Source organism: Pygoscelis adeliae, unplaced genomic scaffold (assembly GCF_000699105.1).
Source record: "Pygoscelis adeliae isolate BGI_AS28 unplaced genomic scaffold, ASM69910v1 Scaffold24, whole genome shotgun sequence".
NCBI lineage: Eukaryota > Metazoa > Chordata > Aves > Sphenisciformes > Spheniscidae > Pygoscelis > Pygoscelis adeliae.
Genome location: NW_008824806.1, coordinates 3,144,940 through 3,165,904, shown reverse-complemented (window position 1 = coordinate 3,165,904; position 20,965 = coordinate 3,144,940). Strand labels below are relative to the sequence as shown.

The following is a 20,965-nucleotide window of genomic DNA, read 5'->3' as shown; positions in this document are numbered from 1 at the left end:
GTCCACCACTAGTTTGGTGCTTAATAGCATCCAAAAGCTTTAGTCATTAATGAAGAGAAATTATTAAGAACTCAAATTAGCACACAGCGATATTAACCTATAACTTATTTCATTAGGTTTTGGTGTTGGTTTTTTTTCTCGAATAGAAGATGACTTAATTAAATATAGTCTGGCCTAATAAATACAATTTGACAATGTAAGGGCATCAATGCAATGTAAAATTAAGGAGCTAAAGAGAGATGCTTTTGGAAGTGCAAGTGGAACCCTGACTGTGGCTGAAAACTCATTTGTGTACAATTTTGTAGGCTTTAATTAGTATCTAAACATGCAATTTAGCATCATTTCAAAAGGATAATGGAGGTGGTTCCTGTTAGCAGTTGCATACTGATTGATTCTTCTTGTTCATTAGCATGCATAACCCTTCCAAGATTTATTCTTCATGTGTTTTATAAAGTATCTTAATAGTTGCTTCATTTGAACAAGAAGGAATTTTTATCAGCCAAGTGTATACTTGCAGTACTTCAGTTCTAATGAAGCAAAAGCAATATATCCTAATTTATCTGTCAATAAAAGAATTTTCTCAGAATACTTACTCCTTCAAAAAATTTAAATGTTGTTCATTTCTTTTTTAATAATTAAGTATATGAGCCCATGCTCCATTCACCACCATTTATGTAATGCCGTTAACATAGTGTAAGCATAAAACTTGTTGAGACACATAGTTTGGGTTTGGCAAGCAGCCCTAAGGAAGGCATGGTCCAAGGGGAAAAAAAAACCACAGAAAGAAAAAGCTTTTTGATTAGATGTAAACGGTTATTTCATTAAGTTTTACTGTGTTTCAGCCCATCCATTTAGTCAAGACAAAAGTTTCCAAAGATGCTGCAGCATACTTAAAGACATTAAGCTCAAAATTAATCTAAGAATGTCTCTATCAGAGGCTGCTCTTAACTCAAGCGTGTTCCAAGTATTTGGATGGCTAAAATATCTTCTTTGTATAGGGATAATGAGGGTGTAGTTTTCATTTGGGTTCCAGGAGACACAAGTAATACCACTATAATACCACCATCAGCAAGTCATTTGCCCCAGTTGAGAAACTAAAGACCTTTAATCCTCCTGCCACTGTCTGCTCCATTTCAGAGAATCAGGTAAATTCAGCACTTCTTATCATCTCTAAACTACTTGCCCTGTTTACATGAAGAGCCCCTCCACTTGCACTTTGTTCTGACTGGCTGCACACTGGAAGCTTTTTAGGCAAGGCTTGTTACCTTCCTTTGCCTGTAACTCAGGTGCCGATACAGTTTGATGGCTCTGCACCTGTTAACTCTTAAGGATGAACAAGTCTGTTATTGAGAATTATGAGCATGGAAGAAGAGCAAGCAATACAATACAGGAGCTGTAAACATACAAGAGGGGCGGGGGGGAATCTAACTTTTCTGGTGAAGGGTAATTGATTACTGTCTTTAGTCCCTAACATACTCCATAGGAACAGGCTTGCAGTATGTCATGCCTGATATATCATGAGATGTACAGGGAGAAATTAAGGTAGGTGACCTGAACTGCAGGCATGACAAATGCTGTTAGAGCTGAGACCAGCCCTTGCTGTTTCTACTGTAAAGGACTACTTCTGCAATGTTAAGGTCTGTTTCTATTTACGATAGCTCAAAATCCACACTTAATGTGACTTGCAGAAGTTAGATTTATTTTTCACCTGTGAAAATGGAGATGATAAAGACCTCGTTTTGCAAAGTCTTTATAAAATAATAGAAACTACTATGTAAGAGTTGGTTGTTATTACTGTTACTTTATAATATTCATAATATCTCATATAATAGCATTTGGATCTTAGGCTACTGGTCCTCAGTTGTGTCCCTAAACACCAAAATTTGTAAGCAAGGTTTCTTATAAAATGGAAATACTATGTATTCATTTGTTATTAACTTTACTGTTGGATTCTAAGATTAGTGGATGAAGATGCTACTGTTTTAATGAAAAAAATAATGCTCTATGTTTTATTTTTCTATTTTAGTTATTTGGATGGAAATCAGTTTACCCTTGTTCCAAAAGAGCTTTCCAACTACAAGCATTTAACACTCATGTAAGTAGTTTTAGAACAACATTCTCTATTGGAATGAAAAAAAACAAACCAAAAGAAAAAAGCCTACTCCATTATACCTGGCTTTAGTTATAAGAAAAAAAAAACATAAAATGTATCATATCTTTTAGCAAATATAATACCCAACCACATTTATGAAATGGAGGATATTTTATTCTACTTATCACATCCTACATATAATATACTCGGTCACATTTTATAAACAGGGGTATTTCATTCCAGTGATTACATCACAGAGTAAATAAGCAGAAGTTATAGTTAACCTGAAAAGAGATGTAAGACCTTACACAATGTGTTAGGGTAATACAGCATTTTGTTACACAGCTCCGTAAAGGCACTAGAATCATTTCAGTTACAAAAGAAACATTCTGTGATTTGCTTCACTCCATGGTATGCTTCACGTAGGAATAGCACATAACAGCTGTTGTAACACTTCAGTGTAACCTCTTCTGTTTCTCCCACAATGTATGGTTTAATGACTCAAGAAGAGAGCTTGACTAGAACGCCTTACTCCCAACTGTACTGCTGACTCATTCTGTGATTTGAAGCAAATCACTAGCTGCTCTAAAATTTATTACCTCTACTTCATGAATTATTCGAATATTATTTCAGTACCTTGAAGGAGTACAGTGAGAGAAACAGGAAGACTGTCGATGTAAATGGCTGTAATTCCATGGCCTTTGTTAGGACTGTAAAAATTTATACCAGCTGAGGTTGAACTGTGTAACATTCTGAAAGCAGTTTGTGGTTTCATTATAATCAGAATAAAAAGTGGAGGGGAGTAACAAAATCCCTTAAATTTCTTTTTGACTGGGTTTAGAGCTTTGCTGCAAAAGTTGAAAATGGTTTGGCATTCAAAAACAAGAACTTGATTTCCTTTATTTACCTCATGCTAGACAAAAGTGGTCACGGTCACAAATTTAGGAAAAACATGTTTCCAAAACTTTTTGTATTTTGCAAATAACATCAGGAAAAAACCCTTGCAATATTCTCAAATGTATACAGCGTAGAACCTATAGGAAATCTTTGTGGATTGTTTAGGGAGGTTATACAAGATCTAACTTGCAGCACACAGAAAATACAAACTTTGGAACCTTGGTACAAGAAGCAAGCATGTAGATTGGACTGTGGGCAGCAACAGTATCAGTGGAGACTGGATATATGTCTAGAGATGAGGTCAGAGTCATAGTGACAAGGCTTTCATCACAGAGGTTAGGTACTCGTGGTCTATTTTTTGACAAACACAGACAGAAATCATATAACTTTACCCACTAATCAGAAAATACACACAAACGATTTAGCAGACAAATGTAATACAATAAAGTATAGATGAACAGTAAATAAAATGCAAATAAGATGAGTATTAACAGTCTCTATTTATCAGACCTGTGGGGCACATTTTTGTAATATCTTCTGAATGTATCCTCATACTGCTGTTATGAAGTTGAGAATGTTCCTCAGCTGTGTTTGGAAAACCAAAACACTATGCATAGTTCTGTGGCCAAACAAGGAATTACATATGAGTCTCCTGAGTTCCAGATTAACAAGGAAAATTGTTTATTTCTAACTTTTTTCTTTCTCTTTTGAATAGATTGCTCTGTTATACTTGCCTAATATGTTTATTATTATGAGTCAATTGTCTTACGTGCTTTCATGAAATTGCAAGGGGAGAAATACATATATTGCACAGCTATTCAGCAGTACTCAAGTTAAAATATCAAGGTTCCCCTCAGAAACAAATGCTGTATTTCACCACAAAATACAGTAAACAATAGTGAAATAGTCAACATAAAATGAAAACTAAAGCACAATATGAGAATAAAGAACAAGCAGTATTCACATTTAATACAGCTTCTTCAAAGCTTCTTTGAAGCTACTATCTTTGAAGCTACCACCATACTACTGCAGCTTCCATCATACTTATGCTTGAGATTTTATTCATTAGAATACTGAGCAACAGGAAAGATGTTAAGGCTTTCTCTATAAAGTTAGATAGTGTTCTTTATCATAATAGCTCTGGGCTTTGATGTCTTCAGCATATAAGTGTTAAGTAGAGTATTAGGTGATATTTACTCAGGTGATATTAGGGACATGGCTAGAATGATTTCCACTTTTAAAACATCACTTTAATTTCTATACTTGGGTTCATGTAGGATTGCATTATTAACTCAGTAGCATGATGGACATTGCTGTTGTATAGGAATGCATTGCGCTGCTTTTTCATCTGTGTTAAAATGAAAATGCTTTTCATTGATCAAGCTAAACACCTGCTGGGCTTGTATATGGCATGTGAAAATAAAAATATGTGCTGCTTTAAATATTGATACCAATGATGATACTACTACTACTAATAAAAATAATGTGTCTGTCAGTTTAACTTACAGTGTTTCAGGACTGGGGCAGTCATTTTAAGGTCTGAATTTCTGAATTTATTTTTTATAGAGATTTAAGTAACAACAGAATCAGCACTCTTTCTAATCAGAGCTTCAGCAACATGACTCAGCTGCTCACCTTGTAAGTTTAAACATGTAACAGTGACTCTTTGGAAGCATTACAGTGTTTTTTTTTGTCTTGGAAAGAAAGGGCATTTAGTTGATATTAAAGCTTGCTTGTTGTGGAGGCTGTAAAATAACTTGTTTCCTAACTAGCTATGTGTGCAAAAGCTGGTGTTTTGGTCATGCTCTGCATTGTTTACTGAATGGCTGATATACTTGCTGACAGTATTTTATATATTTTCAGAATTCTTAGTTACAACCGCCTGAGGTGTATCCCTGCACGGACTTTTGATGGGTTGAAATCACTCAGGTTGTTGTAAGTATTATTTTTTAACCATTGCTATTTTCCAGAATTTTTATTTGTGTACAACAGATAGCAAATCTGTAGGAAGTTACTAGGGTTTAAAACCTATCAAGAATTTGAGAAGTGATAATTACGTAGCCTTAAAAATCTAAGTGGCTTCATCGTGGGGAAGTATACTCTCAAAATGCTGCACAGGAAGTTATATGACCCTGCACAACATTGCATATACAGACATGCACTTTTTTCTCTTCTGCTTTTTAATCTTGGCTGTATTTCTTTTTTGTATTATGTTCTTCCTTGTGATAAACATTAAAGTCTAACAAAAATGCCGTATGCATAAATTCCTCAGAATATATGAGGGGGTTTTGCAGTTGAATTTTGAATATTTTTATTCCAACAATAAATTTATTTCTTTGTTGTTTCTTTTAATATGGGATTATTTCCAAAACCTTTACAACATGGTTTACTATTGAAAATCAATAAAAGTACTTTTTGGTTTCAAGAAAACTTTCCATTTTACCACTAGGAAAAACATGGTTGAAACGGCACAAAAAGGGACAAAGGAAAATAAAGAACAGTCAGTCTAGTTTACAGCTTCAGTTTGTCATTAAGAAAAAAAAACAACCACAAAGCTGCAAAAATTCTTTCTCAAAAGTCCCCAGCAGAACATGTAATTTTTGCCTCCATTTGGGTAGTTTATAACCATTTAATAGCTTAGTTGGATTAAATGTCTCAAGTATGGCATTATTTAAGTGTGCTCACATAACGCCAATTATTTTATATGAATATGGATAATTTCAAGAACCATAATTCTATATGTGTTAGCTATACATGTAACTGAATGAATTCATAGAAAAGGAGAGATATTTTTGTGGTTTGCTACAGGAGAGATAACACTAGTCCTGGTATTGATGCTTAATAAGGACTTTAATTCTTTAACTTTACTATCGAATTAGAGCAGCAACCTTAATACTTATATTAATGAACAGTCAATGCCTGTATCTTCCATGAATCCATGAAAGACTGAAAAAAAGTATGAACATAATTAATGGGAATTTCAGGGAATTGCTGAAAAAGTCAGAAATAATAACTCTCCTGCTATCCCTAAATCCAATCAATACTTTGCAGAAGTGTGCCTACTTCTACTGACCTTTATTCTTTCAATTTAGAAAAAATTATTAACATTTCTTATGAAAATTCAGGATGAAAAAAACCAAGTGTCGAGTAGGCTGCCAGTTAGAGCTTAAAAAAAACCAAACAGCTGGAAACACTGAGGAACTGGAAGAAAAAAATGTGAAAGACTGAAAACTGTTTACTGAAGATGAAATTTGCAAAGCTAACCTGCTGATTTTTATGCATATATATTATTCTGTTTATTTTCTTTTTAAGGTCTTTACATGGAAATGATATTTCTGTTGTTCCTGAAGGAGCTTTTAGTGATCTTTCAGCATTATCACACCTGTGAGTATTCAGATGATAACTGTATTTTTATGTTAGGTTTAGCAACTTTCATATAGTTGAACAAAGACAAAATGCCAAGCTCATTGCATCAGTACAGGCTGGGGACTGGCCAGAGAGCTAGCAGCTCAGCAGAAAAATCATGGGCCTCCTGGTGGGCAGCAAATTGAACATGTCTGCCATGTGCTCTTATGGCAATGAAGGCTAAAGACGCTCTGGGCTGAATTAGAAAGCAAGCAGCCAGGTGATTGAAGATAGTGGTCACTCCCTTCTGCTTGGCCCTCCTAAGGCTACATCTGGAATATGTGTTCAGTTTCTCCAGTACAAAGCACGTGTGTATGAACCAGAGCAAATCCAGGATAGGGGCAAGCAAGGTGGGGAGGTGTCTGGATCATATGAGCTGTGAAGAGAGTCTAAAGGAACTGGGCTTATTTAGCCTGAAGAAGGAGATGCCAAGGAGAGACGTAATAGTCTTTAAGCCTCTAAGGGGATTACAGCAATGATGGAGACAGATTTTTCTCAGAGGTGCACAGTGAAGAATAAGAGTCAACAGTCACAAGCTGCAACAAGGGAAATTTGGTTGAACATAATGAAAAATTCTTCACTGTGAGGGTGGTTCAGCTTTGGAACAGGTTGGCCAAAGAAGCAGAAGAATCTCCATCCCTGGAGATTTTCAGAGCTCAACTGGACACAGCCCTGAGCAACCCTAAATCATTCTATGATTCTGTGTCGGTGTCTGTTAAGTTGACATTAAATACATGGCATCTGATTTCTGAACATCATTTGAGGCAATACTTTTCCTGGTTTTAATTTTCAGTGGGAACCTAGATTAGAACAAGGTACCTATCTGTAAACCTTGTTGTGTTTATGGATGGTTATTAAATCTTTGCTTGCAATTGAGGGGTAAGTTGACTAGTGCCTTTAGATGTCTGGTTTTTATGTTTCTGAACAGCTGCCATTGTTAAAAACTTAACTATCTGCTTCTAGTTCAGTATTGGACACTTACATCTAATTTGCCATTTCTCAGAAATGTGATGATACTGATTAAGCTTTAAGTCATTGATTATTCATTCAAATGCTACTATTAAACTAGTTTATCTGAATGAAATATCAGTAAAACTTACATAGATTTGATTGTTGTTGCTGTTATTCTTTTCTTAATGGCTACCAGTTATCCTTGCTAACATTCTGATTTTAGCAGAGCAATTGTGTTATCACAGTTCAGGCTGACATTCACTCCTGCAAATACGGAGTGGACAAATTCTAGGTATTTCTCCTTGCATGGGAAGTTCCCTATCACTAGGTCTGATCTTTGTTACTGCTCTGACTTAAGCCTGACTGAACAAGTATATATCATTTCTTGTGTTTAGCTGGAAGTATGTAGCAATAATTACGAGAGGGCTTCCTGCTCAGTCTGGCAGAAAAAAGTGTTTCAGCAGTGGTAGTTTCTACCACCTTTGCTTGCCAAAGATTTTCTTGAATCTCTAGAAGACCCACTGATCCAAAGTTGTGGAACAATCCGAAAAAAGTACTGAAGCATCTGGAGAAGGAGGATGTTCTAATACTGCCATTTGACAGTGTGTGCAAGATTATCTGTTGAAAGTTCTATGATTATTGTATTTCTTAAAAGGCATATGAGTACACCTTTATTGAATAGCACACTGCTGCTATCCTCCAAATTAACTACACAACATATCATTGTTCTCAGAGTTTTAAGAGTATTTATAGTTTCTAGCAGAGAAAATAGACACTTAAAAAGCCTTTACAGAAATTACTTCTGAAAATCTCTAGCTAAATTTTTTAATTAAAAAAAAAAATCAGATTTATTTAAAGAAATGGATTTGCTTTCATAACAGGGCAATTCTTATGTAACTACCACAAAGCTAGGATAATGTAGTTTTATTTACTTATGCAGCAGAGACCTCTTACAGAATTCTGCGCATAGCTGTGAGTTCAGTGGGAGAGCTCCAAAGAGGAAATAATTAAATCAAATTTGGAAGCTTAGAAACAGATGATTTGTACCAGCCTGGGAGTCATAAACTGAAAAGAAAAAATATCAGGGTGGAACTCTGTGGGGTTGCCTTGGCTGCTTCGGAAGAAATACTTTATTCTTGCTAACTTAATTTCCCAGTATCAGTTTTCATTCTGCTGATGCAGCTGATCTTGGCCATTACATACCAACGGTGAAACAGAGCTAGTTAGTATTAGCTCTCCAAAGTTCACACATAATGCAGCTAAGAATAGCTAGGTTTCTGGACCAAGTTTACTGCTAAAACTGTCACTTCTTGATTTAGAACCCAAATCCAGACACTTTGTGTTCTTAGGGTCAATTTGGTGGAGGGAGGGCAGGTTTGTGGTTTGAAGGGTTTTTTGCCAACCTGTTTTCTGGGTTCTCTTTTTAAAAGCACCCATTTAAAACTTTATTCCCTTTTTATTTGTCTGTTTTCCATAGGGCTATTGGAGCAAATCCTCTTTATTGTGATTGTAACATGCAGTGGCTATCTGACTGGGTAAAATCAGAATACAAAGAACCTGGTATTGCACGTTGTGCTGGTCCTGGAGAAATGGCAGATAAACTTCTTCTTACAACTCCTTCTAAAAAATTTACTTGCCAAGGTACTGTTGGTTTTTTCTCTTCAAAGTGTCAGTATTGAATTTTTACAAATAGTTGAGCTGCGAAATAAGAGTCCTGTGTGCTCTAAATACATTTATTATAGCATCTTCACTCGGCCTTGTCATCATTCCTCCTTATACTGAGGGATGTAGCCATTGGTTCCATTCAGGAACTGTATTTATTTTAAAGACTTCAATGCCTGTTTCTTTTCAAACAGTAAATGGAGAAAAAAAGTCTTTGGACTTGCAGTACAGTATTCCTCAGTACATGGTTGTACACAGGTACTTGCCACTGTCTCCCTCATGAACTAGGATTTAAACATCTACGCTTCCCTTAGCCAAAGAATGTCCTTTTCCTTCAGACTGTTTACAGTAAAAACTGTAAATACATCCATAATCCTTGCAGTCTGCATTATCTCAGTGGTACAAAATTGCATCAATATGTCCAGAATGCTTTCTCTGATATTTCAGAAGAAAGCATAAAGAAAAAAAAAGTAGATAAAGGGATGTGATTATCTCTATAGAGGTCTCGTTCTAAAATGTTGTTATATGGGGAGGTTTCTCAGGGTTTGGACCAGGAGTATTTATCTCCATGTTGGTACCAATGTTGCTGGCATTTATATCATAACTTACATTATTGTCTCTTAATTCCTAAGTTTTTTTTCTGAACCTTACTATTTTTTGGTTAGAAAAGTACGTTTTTTACTCATATGTGAGAGAGAACTTGGTTTGTTTTACTGTTTAATCTTCCTCTATTCCATCCATTTCTCCCTTCTTAAATATTTTGAAAACACAGAAAACTGCTGTAGCTTCATTTTTCATGGTCCTGATTTAGAACATTGAAATCCCCAAATGGAAAAAAAAAAAACCAACAAAATTTATGTGTGCTTATACTTGTAAGCCATTACTAAGCTTATAGTTATTTCTGAGGCATCGGATAAACAGAATCTTAAGTCTTGCAGAAGTAATTTATTCTCACGGTCTATGTAATCTTCAAGCTATTTTGACTTATTCATCTGTTACTGTGTCTTCAAAGGTGAGCTTAACCTCTTTGTAATTTCTTCCTTAAAAAAGTGATGGGACTTTGTTGGAGTTTGTCTCATCCAAAGCTGTTCTTTACTGCATGTTCATCCTATTTAGTCTTCTCTCCTTAGGCTTTCTGTCAAAAAACTTTTTTGTAAACAAAAACAACTGGAACCCATTTTGTTGTGCGTGATGCCAATGAATTGTCTCTCCCTCCAAATCTTTCCTGCAATTTTTCAACAGTACGTCTCTAAGGTCATGCCAGTGTTCACTGCATACGACACTCATCTGTTGCAAGGTCCCTTAGGCTGATTTTAGATAGGACATTTGCTGGCCAGTCTGATCATTTTCTCTACAAGCATCCACTGAACGTTATTGCAGATATGCTCTTATTACACACTGTTGTAGGGATATGAGCCGCTCCTCTTATGAGGAGCAGCTGAGGGAACTGGGGTTGTTTAGCCTGGAGAAAAGGAGGCTGAGGGGAGACCTTATCGCGCTCTACAACTACCTGAAAGGAGGTTGTAGCGAGGTGGGTGTTGGTCTCTTCTCCCAAGTAACTAGCGATAGGACAAGAGGAAATGGCCTCAAGTTGCGCCAGGGGAGGTTTAGATTGGACACGAGGAAAAATGTCTTTACTGAAAGAGTGGTTAAACATTGGAAGAGGCTGCCCAGGAAAGTGGTTGAGTCCCCATCCCTGGAGGTATTTAAAAAACATGTAGATGCGGCACTTAGGGACATGGTTTAGTGGGCGTGGTGGTGTTGGGTTGACGGTTGGACTCGATGATCTTAGAGGTCTTTTCCAACCTTAATGATTCTATTCTGTTATATAAGTGAAAGTATATTTGCAGGGACATGAAGGACTTGTTTGGTTATTTTCCAGCTCTGTCAGTTTTAAAAATTGTATCACCCCGCCTACAATTGTTGTTATGTTTCTGTCAGACAATCCAGAAAGTATATCTTATTCCCTCTTGCCCATCAGAAAGTATCCTTTATATTATTATGCAGGGTAAGAACTTTATTTGTTTCACTTCCAAGAGTGGAGATCTGGTATTATGGATACCTTTGAGAGAAAATAGTTTTCCTGCCACTGTCTTATGAAAGTGCTCATCAATACAGATTGCAAATTAGCGGCTTTTCAATGACATGATGGCCCTGTAAGACACTATGTGTCTGTTACTCAAAGATAAGTAATTTTATCTTTTGCTTAAAAATGAACCGCTGAATAGAAATTAGGAAGATGCTATATTCCTATTAGAACCAAAATTTTAGGCTGCGAGTGAGATACATTTAGGCTCTTTTCGGATATATCTGTTGATGGTCTGCTACTGTGTATATATTTACAGGAAAAGAGTAGTATGTAATTCCCTCTTATCAGTATCTCTGGATTCAACTGAAAGTGAAATGGGTGCTTGAATTTGACTTGCATAATGAATAGTTCCCAGTGAAACTGAGCATTTTAAAATGAAGTCTCATCTCAGTTGAAAAGCTCCATAAAATCACTGTACCTTAGTCTAATTTTATGAATTCTTTTACTCCAGGAATCATCCCTTAGTATTTTCTTCTTTCAGTTGTTTTTCTAGATTTATGGGTGTTTTTTTATTTTTTATATGGCCTCTAACAGATTCTCAATCTTTTACTTTTACCTCTTTATCATCCATGCCCTGCTTCTAGAGATTCCAGGGCCTTGTGGTTTTCTGATACCAGGTAAGGTTATAAGTAGATCTGGAATGGGTGATCTGATTAAGAACGGACCTTCTGACCTTCCTTTTGTGTACCTCAAGCAGACTTCTTTCCTAAGACACGCATGTTTACTGTTTGTTTTCCCCTTTGATGAATTTACAGCTGACTCTTCATGATACATCATTTAACATATTGTATGAACAGTTTTCTTATTTTAAAAGCCTGGGTTTGAAGTCTGAAAATTATCTAAGATGATTGTTTCCACTGCATTGTACTAAAATTGGTGATTTCATTAGCAGTTTTAGTATAAGTGACTCAGTGTAGATACTGATTTTGAGGCCATATGCAAGAGAGAATAGGAATTCCCGAGTTATAAAAAGTGAGAGCTTAATGTTTTTCTTGCAACAGCTTTCTCTAGAAGCTGATTTTGAGAGGGTTTGTGTCATGTTTTTCTTCAAAAATATTAGATAGCTACGTGTGTGTGTATGTTTGTCAATAAAATATGGTTAGTTTTTCACTGTTTACAAAAGAACACTGCTTATTTTTTCTTTTATTTTAAGGACTTTTTTCCAGTTAGGGCTTATTCAAGAATATATGTATCTACAATGTGAAAAACTAAGCAATAGGTTATGAACCCAATTCTTTCATATACAAAGCTTTTAACACATGCAAGCAGAAAGAGGAAAGGAATGGTATAGTGCAAATGAAAATAGGTTCCAGAACTGCCTTTCCATTAGACTTCAGTAAAAATATCTGAAACACTTCCATTTTTTGATCTTACAACTGAAGAATGATAAATCTAAATGTTAATTGTTATTGGATGCTACATATATAATAGCTTGAAATAAACACTGCACAAAATCAGATACAGTGCTGTTTACTATCTTGTTGAGACTTAGGTTCCCATTTTCTGGCTCTATTTCAGAAGTGAAATTTAGATTGCTAATCCATTTAGGAAAATAACCTTAGTTACTGAATGTTTTTTAATTCTTGCCAAATAATTAGCATTTTATTGCATAAGAAGTAGAAAAGAGGATATGATGTTCAGAACAAATAGTTGAGGCAAGGAAGCATAGAATTCCAGGATACAGCACAGTGTTACAATTTTATTTTTTTTTAGTACATGCCTTATTTTTTTCACAGAACCTCTTAATGTACTCTAGGAATAATCAGCAATAGTCTAGAGTACACAGGCAGGACTTTCTAGATGTTACTTCTGTGGTGTTTGTTTCAACTCTTCTACCTCTGCTGTTTGCTGGTCTAACAGAAACTTTAATCAGGTATAGATTTCTCTTTCAAAATAAGGTAATGAAGACAAGAATAGTCAATGATCCATATCGATTGTGGCTTTGGCAATAAGCATCTTGTCACAGATTACCGTGTTCATCTCTTTGGATTTGCTTGCAAGCTGTGACACAGAAGGATACCAGCAAGTGCAGATTTAAAATTTAAAAAAAAAAAAAAAAGTCAACTTCTCCCTGTTTAACACCCCCTACTGAATCCTTATATGGATGACTTACATGGCTTATATGGAATCCTTACATGGCTTCCTTCCATGCCAGCTCCTTTACAATGACTTATCCAAGATTAATTTTTCAAAGAAAAATAAGTAAAGAAAGTTAAGAAATCTAAGCTTAAAAAAAAACCCAAACAAACCATATCTCAGTAAAATTGCCCTGTTAGCTCGGAAAACTTTGCAGTCTGGCTCATTTTGAGTAAAACCTGTTATGAAGCAATCAGGCAGTTCCATCAGTAGGTCTCAGGAGTTTGGGTTTTGTGTCTAGTTAGAAGAAATCCCTGGTTATTCCTTCAAATGTACAAATCACCTGTGGATAACTAAAGGTTTTTTTCATAGGTGAAATCTGAAATCAAGCTGGAGGCAATAATGTCATCAAGCAATAGAGCTGGAGACAGTAGAGAATGTATGTTCATTCTCTTAATAGGCATTTGGCCAAGTCACCCCTGTTTTCTCTTACAGTAATCAATCTTTTGTCTATCACAAAGTGTATGAAAATGAATCATTATTTATACACAGGTGATTTCTAATTTTTAACAAATAACCAGTGATTTCTTTGGTTGTTGTAAGAAAAAAAAAAAAAAAAAAAAATTGATGGTTCCTAACTTGAAAATTCACCATGAAAAGGCTGTATTAAAATTGTAAAACAACAGAAAAATAAATAAGTATCTAAAAAATATTTATATAATAGGGATAAGATTTATGTAGGCCAAAGCTCTAAGTCTGGCTTCTGAAACTTAAGATTTTGTCAATATTCATTTCTGAATTCTGTCGTTATAATCATTAATATAAGAAACTAGACTGCAAGCATGGATTGCAGCACTCATTTGCACGTAGTTCATGGTACAGTTTGCATTATTTGTGGGCTCAGCTAATGCAGTAATGCACAGAACTGTGGCTGACTCCATAAGGGAGCAAGGTGCAATATAGAGCTATTTACGGTGAGATAGCTTGGACAATGCAATTTACATTACAGCTCACAGATGTTGAATCAATTTACAGGTAATTTTACTGGTTCATTTGCCATCTCTGTGATCCTGCAGATAAAAAATAAATTAAAACAAAAATACATTAAAAATAGCGTTCTCAGAAACACCATCAAAGCCGGAATTGCAAACTGTGATAACCCTTTTTCTCATAGGCAATTTTTACCCCCTAAAGAGTCAAAAGCTGAAATTGTATCTTCATTTTGTTAATACAAACAGGAGGTAATAATCATGGATCAAAACTGTACAGATTTCAGAGAATAGGGATATGGGAATCACTTTGGGGTCAGCTTCTTTTTTTAAAAAAAAGTGATAATTAAACCAAAAATCCAACTCCAAATTTATTTGGTCATGTCACAAGAATTAAGGACAGTCCAGCATTCCATTCATAGAGAAACACCACAAAGTCTAAAATATAAATTTCATTTTAAAATCTAAAGCAACATGGCAGATATATCCTGTCAAATATAAATTAATAGTTGATTGTTTCTGACTATCAAATTTGTATTTTTAAGGGCCTGTGGATGTTAATATTCTTGCTAAGTGTAACCCCTGTTTATCAAATCCATGTAAAAATGATGGAACCTGCACCAATGATCCAGTTGACTTCTATAGATGTACTTGCCCATATGGTTTCAAGGTAGGTACTGAATGAAGAGGAAAAAGCTTACTGCAGTGGAAGCTTCTCCTTAACAACCTTTAAGTTTTATTTGGCTCCCTTCCACTACTGTCTGTATTTTCTTCTTTAATTATAACTGTTGTTCCCTGCACAGGGCCAAGACTGTGATATTCCCATTCATGCTTGCATTAGTAACCCGTGCCACCATGGCGGAACTTGTCATTTGAAAGAAGGAGAAAAAGATGGTTTCTGGTAGGTTGTTCTTAATTGTAATAACAGGATGGAAAACTACTGAGTTTTATATGCTGAAATAATTTTGGTGTTAATCTTTGGGTTCTCTGTTTGCTGGTAAGCGCACCACAAAGGCAGATTTTCAGTGCTTGTGAAGTTTTCAGAACATGTCGCTGTCCTTGGAAAGCTTCTAAAGCTTTGAAACTGTTAAAAACAATAACAAATGATTGTGATTAGTTAAGGCATATCAGGTCAAGACAACATAGTATTGACTCCATTATGCTAATTAATAGCTAGCTAGATCCCTGCTGAAAAAAATCTCACAATTCATCTGTTGTCATGTGTATTACTTCAACAGACAGCATGTAAATGATAAAATGTAAATCCCAGTGAAACAGAAAATTAATGATTCATTTGAAACTCGCTATGCCAGCAGATAAACATGCTGTGAGCATTTTTAATCTTGAGTTATTTAATCGCGCAGTACAATTACTCCAGATGTACTTCATGAATTATGAAATAAAGTTCATTAGCATTCTTATGTGAACTTATTAGTCATTTAATAATCTACACCTCAAGCTTGTTAGAAATGACACTTCAAAAAGATACAATTCATTATCCTGCAATTCATTATGACATTATTCTTATTTTTATCCAGATTCTGTCCAAAGATTAGTTTTCTGTTAAAAATTAAGCATATACATCTTAATACTATGCCTCTAGAATTTAAAGTGACAGTCATGTCTCAGAATTTGACCTTTTTCATTTATTTGTTTAAACTCTACATATTTTGAAAATCAAAGCGATCTTATAATCAAAGCCACAGAAATTATACATAGTGCATATTACATGAAAATGTATGTGTAGTCATGTTTGAGTGATCTTTCACATATACTATCTATTTTGATGTATTTGTTTTGTATAAACATATGTAAAGGCAAAAAAAATTACTGCTTTGAAGAATTTATACAGGCTTTGTTTTTATATATCAATGCATGTATTGTGCATGGAACGTTAAACAGAGCTTTACATTGGTGCATTTAACTGAATGATAGTGGAGTACTACTATTACATACTAATCCCGGATTCCACAGTCTTTTCCATGCGTTTAAAAAAAAGGTTCACTTTCCATAAGAAATATAATCTAATCTGATAATATAAAGGTAGCACGCTTTTCAAAGGGAATGTTCAGTGACTTAATTTAAGAAGCTCCTTAAAATAAAGATTAAGGCACAAATTTAGAAGCCTTTTTTCTGTAATTTAAAATATGAAAAATAAGCATTTATTACATGGTGGTTTACATTATATCAACCATGTTCCTTTATGGGATAGTGATTATGAATTATTGTACCTCTTAATTATAGAACTTCTTGTCCGGTATCCCCAGCTATGATGTCCATGCAGTTAGTTTTGTTTTCTGTATTACAGGTGCACTTGTGCAGATGGATTTGAAGGTGAAAACTGTGAAGTAAATGTTGATGACTGTGAAGACAATGATTGTGAGAATAATTCTACTTGCGTGGATGGAATTAATAACTATACTTGCCTTTGTCCACCTGAATATACAGGTAGGAGTATAAGAGAAAGTACAGGTAATTCAAGAATTCCTAGCAGAACAGTAATTTTTTTCAGTTTGTAGGTGAATTAGTAGTTACTCTACAATTGACTTAAAACCAGGTTTCCCTCCGTATTTCTCTCCTATATGTTTTGTAGTCAAAAGTCGACTTAATGCCCACTCATTAATTCTTTTGTTAGTTTTGAAATTACAGCATTTTGATATTTAAAAGATCATTCAAAATGACTCCCTCCCTACTGTTTACCTAACCCAGACACCCCAATGAAGAACCTCCATAGCTGTAGAAATCTGAAAAATACTCTGCTTTTATCCTGTATAACTCATACTACTAACAGGGCAGACAAGGATCTGTCTGTGCCAGTAGGGAATTGAATTTGGCACCCCTGGATGCTGTCCTGCCCTCCATTAGAAATATTAATGCAGAGTGTGATGCTTTCTGTTCTAGCACAAAAAAAACCAAAAAAAATCATTAGAAAGTGTCTAATTATTTGTTTCTATCAGTTGCAGTCAGGCCAAAGCATTCCCCTCTTATTGAGACAGAGGGTCTCTTGCTTGCTGTAATCATCTCTGTGGGAGCGGAGGATAGTTAGAACAGCAACACTGGAGAACAAGAAGTAGGATCTATTGTTTACATTGACCTGTTTTATAGTTTTTCTAACTAGACAGATCTATTTTCTGCCAGCTAGTTGACCACTAGGAGAACACAGAGCTTGAATTCACAAAACTATGATTTGAAATGCATAAAAAAGAAATGTAAAATCCACCATAACTTGGGAATTAACTCTACTCGGTCATTCTATATCTTTACTTTAATCAATTCTATTGCCTCTGTCCAATGAGTTTTTGACTGTCCTCAAGGAGCACTAGATTTGAGCTCTGGAAAACTGGGAGGAGAGGTGAACTCCTGAGTTAATTTAATTTATTGAAAACATAGCTAACTCCTTTTTAATCCAAGGTATTTCCATCATCAGTTCTACAACCTATTGGATTGCTCAAATGTTTTAGGGTATTCAAATTTAAAGTCAATATTTAAATCTTGGAAACCCACAGTGAGTGAAGATGATAGAACACAGGTATAAGAAATACAATTTCATAATCTAATATATGTATTCATCTAGTACTTATGCTGGGTAAATGTTTGGTAGAAATTTCCCCATATAGCGTAAGCTACAATACCTACAGCAATACAAGTTAAAAGTATAAGTAGCCAGAATAAGGCATTTAATAATAAGTGGGTGGTCCACATCTGGAAGAACAGACATAATCTTCTGCTTAGACAAAATACTGTTTTACCAAGTACTGATACCTTAGTACCTAAAAGCAATTGACAATCCAAGCCTTAGAAACAAATAACAGGTAACAGCATCAGTAAGTAGAGACAGGTGTTTGCTATTTCTCCTATAACTATATTTCAGCTATATGTGCGTCAAGCTTCAGCTCCCCTGGGATTAACTGCTATCTCCTTTAAAAATGTGATCAGATATTCTACTGTGTAGGCTGGAAGAAAGCAAACCAAAGTCACATCAGTCCAGTGTTCCTGTTCAGTGGCTTCATGCTAAGAAGTTTCATATACCTATTAGATAGTAGACAATTCATTTGCACGTACGTTCCTCCTCTGCAGCTTTGCAGGTGTTTTTACCTGTGTCGTTCATTTCTTCATTTTCAACGTTGCTCTAGATGCATTTAACTGCTCGAGTCAATAGCTTGCTGTATTCACCGTATGCCACGGGAAGGACTGTTTTGTATTAGATATCCATGGAGTGGATACAAAGACTTGTTTATATGTGCTAGCCTAAAACTTCAATTAAGTGTGCCTGTTGCCTTTCTGTAGTATTGTAGTTGAAATGTACATTTTACATTTACAATTGAAACAGCAATTGTAGGATTTCTCTATAAATCTATATGGTTAGAGCAAAAAGGAGAGCATAAACATCAGTAACATTTTTGATGTTTGTATTGCAGTTGTGCTTCTTCAAACTACAAGAAAGTGTATTTTTTAATTTGATTCATAATTGTGCATGATTCTAGCAGGAAAATACTATGAGTTTACATGGCAAGTGGTTTTGTTTGCTAACTGTAATTCTTTCAGGAAAGAGATTTGCTTTTATAGATGCAATGCCTACTCATAATCGCTACTGAAGTTAGTAGGTCATGTGAGCAGGTGAGAATCTTCTCACCAGCTCTAAAATAAAACAAAACAATCTACTTGTAATCAGTAAGTTTAGCTGTTTTGTTTTTTAAAAAATGTTGAGAATTTACAGTATCTCATCAGATTTTTTCAACACCTTACCAAAAAGAGACATGTATTTTTTTAAACATACAACACCAGAGCCTAGCCTCAACTCATAGCTAAGTTGGGAAAAAATTGTAGCAAAAGTTCAGGTTTTTCATTCCACAGGATACAGTAGAGAATTCTACAATATACTATCCTTCTTACAAAGCATCTGAGGATAGGACACAATGTGTGAGATCCTAAGTCACTTTTGAGATTAATTGTAAAGAGAAAATATAAAACATTGAGCTAGTCGAGGGGTCTTCTGTCATTTTTGATCTTGCATAATAATTAAATAACCTTCAGTGTTAAGAATTAGACTGACAGTAGTCTGGACACATCAGGATCTAGAAATGGTAGTGTTCAGAATATAAAGTAATCTTACAGTTGCCTCAAGTGTGTATGAGGTACCAAATTATTTATAGGATTTTTTTTTCTCTGGCCTATAGCCTGATTTGAAAGATACGTTGCAGAATCCCTGTCCAGTATGAATACAGTGATTTTCATGAGGAACTTTGTAAACATTTGGATTTTGGTATCTGTTCTAACAGGTTAAAACTAGATATGCATATTGCTAACGTGTTTTTTTATGAACGGTATTTATCACTAAATGAATTCATGTACTAGCTGGGCAAAAGTAGGTTAACTATCAGGAAAACAGGCTATATATTCAGTAGGTAAAAAGATTTTTAAATTCAAAGATACTTATCTCTAGCTCAAAAAGTCCCTCCAGCTGAGTTGCTGGAGACTGGGACAGTATACATACCAGGAAAATACCACTGTAGGCATCTCTTTTAATTCTGTTGGCAATACTTCAAATTGTCTGTGTTCACGATGTCACAGCATATATGTACTGAATGTGCAAGTGCACCAGCCCAGAATATTTTTCTGGGTGAATGGTTATCTGCAAATATGCTTTACATTTCAGTAGCACAGATTAAGGAAGAAATCAGCTGAAACCTGATGGTATGAAATGTAAATCATTCTTCTTTAAAGTTTTATTTTCATGTGGAAGGCTTGTTAGAATCTCAAATTAACTCTGAAAATACATACAAAAACTACGAAAAATATTATAAAGAATGTTGCAGTGCAAAACCAGTCACTTTTTGACTTTTCTAACAATCCCTTGAAAATTGACACTTCTCAAGTACACAGTGTTGGTTTAAAAACAAACAATTAAAAAAGCTTATTATTTTGTTGCTTAAGAATCAGGAATCCATTTTTCTCTGCCTCAGTGAAGTTTTACAATTACCTCCACAGTTACAGGTGGAAAGACAGAGAATGGTATTTGCACTATACTATGAGCTTTCTTAAGATCACAGACTCTAACTCCGAAACAACAGTAAGCAAATGGAATCAGCGGACGCTCAGAGTGTCTGATGAAACCTTGAGAAATAAAACATTTAAAGTACCTCACTATGTCCTGCACTCTTTAACCTCGCTATTCTCTTAACATTATCATCTCCTTTATTTTAACCTCAGTCTAGTAAACTTCAGGTCATTTTATGTACATTCTGTAGATTACAGATGATCATTTCTCTTGCTCATTATCATCAGTCATTAGATCACAGATCTAATTGATCCAGAAGTAAAACCTTTCTTATGCCACCAGTGGCATGCACTTCTTACCTTTTCTGTTTGTTTTGCTCTGCTGTAGGTGAGACTCTGAAGCTTGCTTCCTTTTGCTATATCAACCTCTCTGCTGCTATAGTTGTGCATTAGCTTAATGTGCTATGCTGTTGTATTACAATGTAAAAAGTCTCTTGTCTCTTCTGTCTTTGTCACTGCAAGCTGCTAATCTGAATGAAGTGGAAAAAGGTCAGTTGTCTTTTAAGCCTATTTTCACTTACTTTGGTTTCTCACTTTCCTTTCCTTAAAGGTGCATGGATTTCAGTTCTTACAAATGATCAAATAAATCGTATATAATTTAGAAAGCTCACTGCAAATCCTCAAACTAGGCACTTGGCTCTTGCTGTGAATACATGTCAGAAGAATGTTGTGGAAAATGCAGATCGCCATGCAGGAGTACTTTAATACCACCTTTATTGTCTTTTTTTCAGATGTATTAAAAATCTG

At 35.1% G+C, this 20,965-nt stretch overlaps 1 protein-coding gene across 1 annotated transcript in view; it reads left to right on the top strand.

The window, feature by feature from the left end:
* The window catches only part of SLIT2 (slit homolog 2 (Drosophila)), a 272,375-nt gene that overhangs the window by 221,630 nt on the left and 29,780 nt on the right, over positions 1-20,965 (top strand). The window contains exons 23-31 of the mRNA XM_009324114.1: positions 2,027-2,095; positions 4,556-4,627; positions 4,853-4,924; positions 6,302-6,373; positions 8,823-8,986; positions 14,707-14,831; positions 14,965-15,062; positions 16,470-16,609; positions 20,681-20,707. Coding sequence (XP_009322389.1) covers positions 2,027-2,095; positions 4,556-4,627; positions 4,853-4,924; positions 6,302-6,373; positions 8,823-8,986; positions 14,707-14,831; positions 14,965-15,062; positions 16,470-16,609; positions 20,681-20,707 — 839 coding nt within the window. The remainder of the gene's footprint in view (positions 1-2,026; positions 2,096-4,555; positions 4,628-4,852; positions 4,925-6,301; positions 6,374-8,822; positions 8,987-14,706; positions 14,832-14,964; positions 15,063-16,469; positions 16,610-20,680; positions 20,708-20,965) is intronic.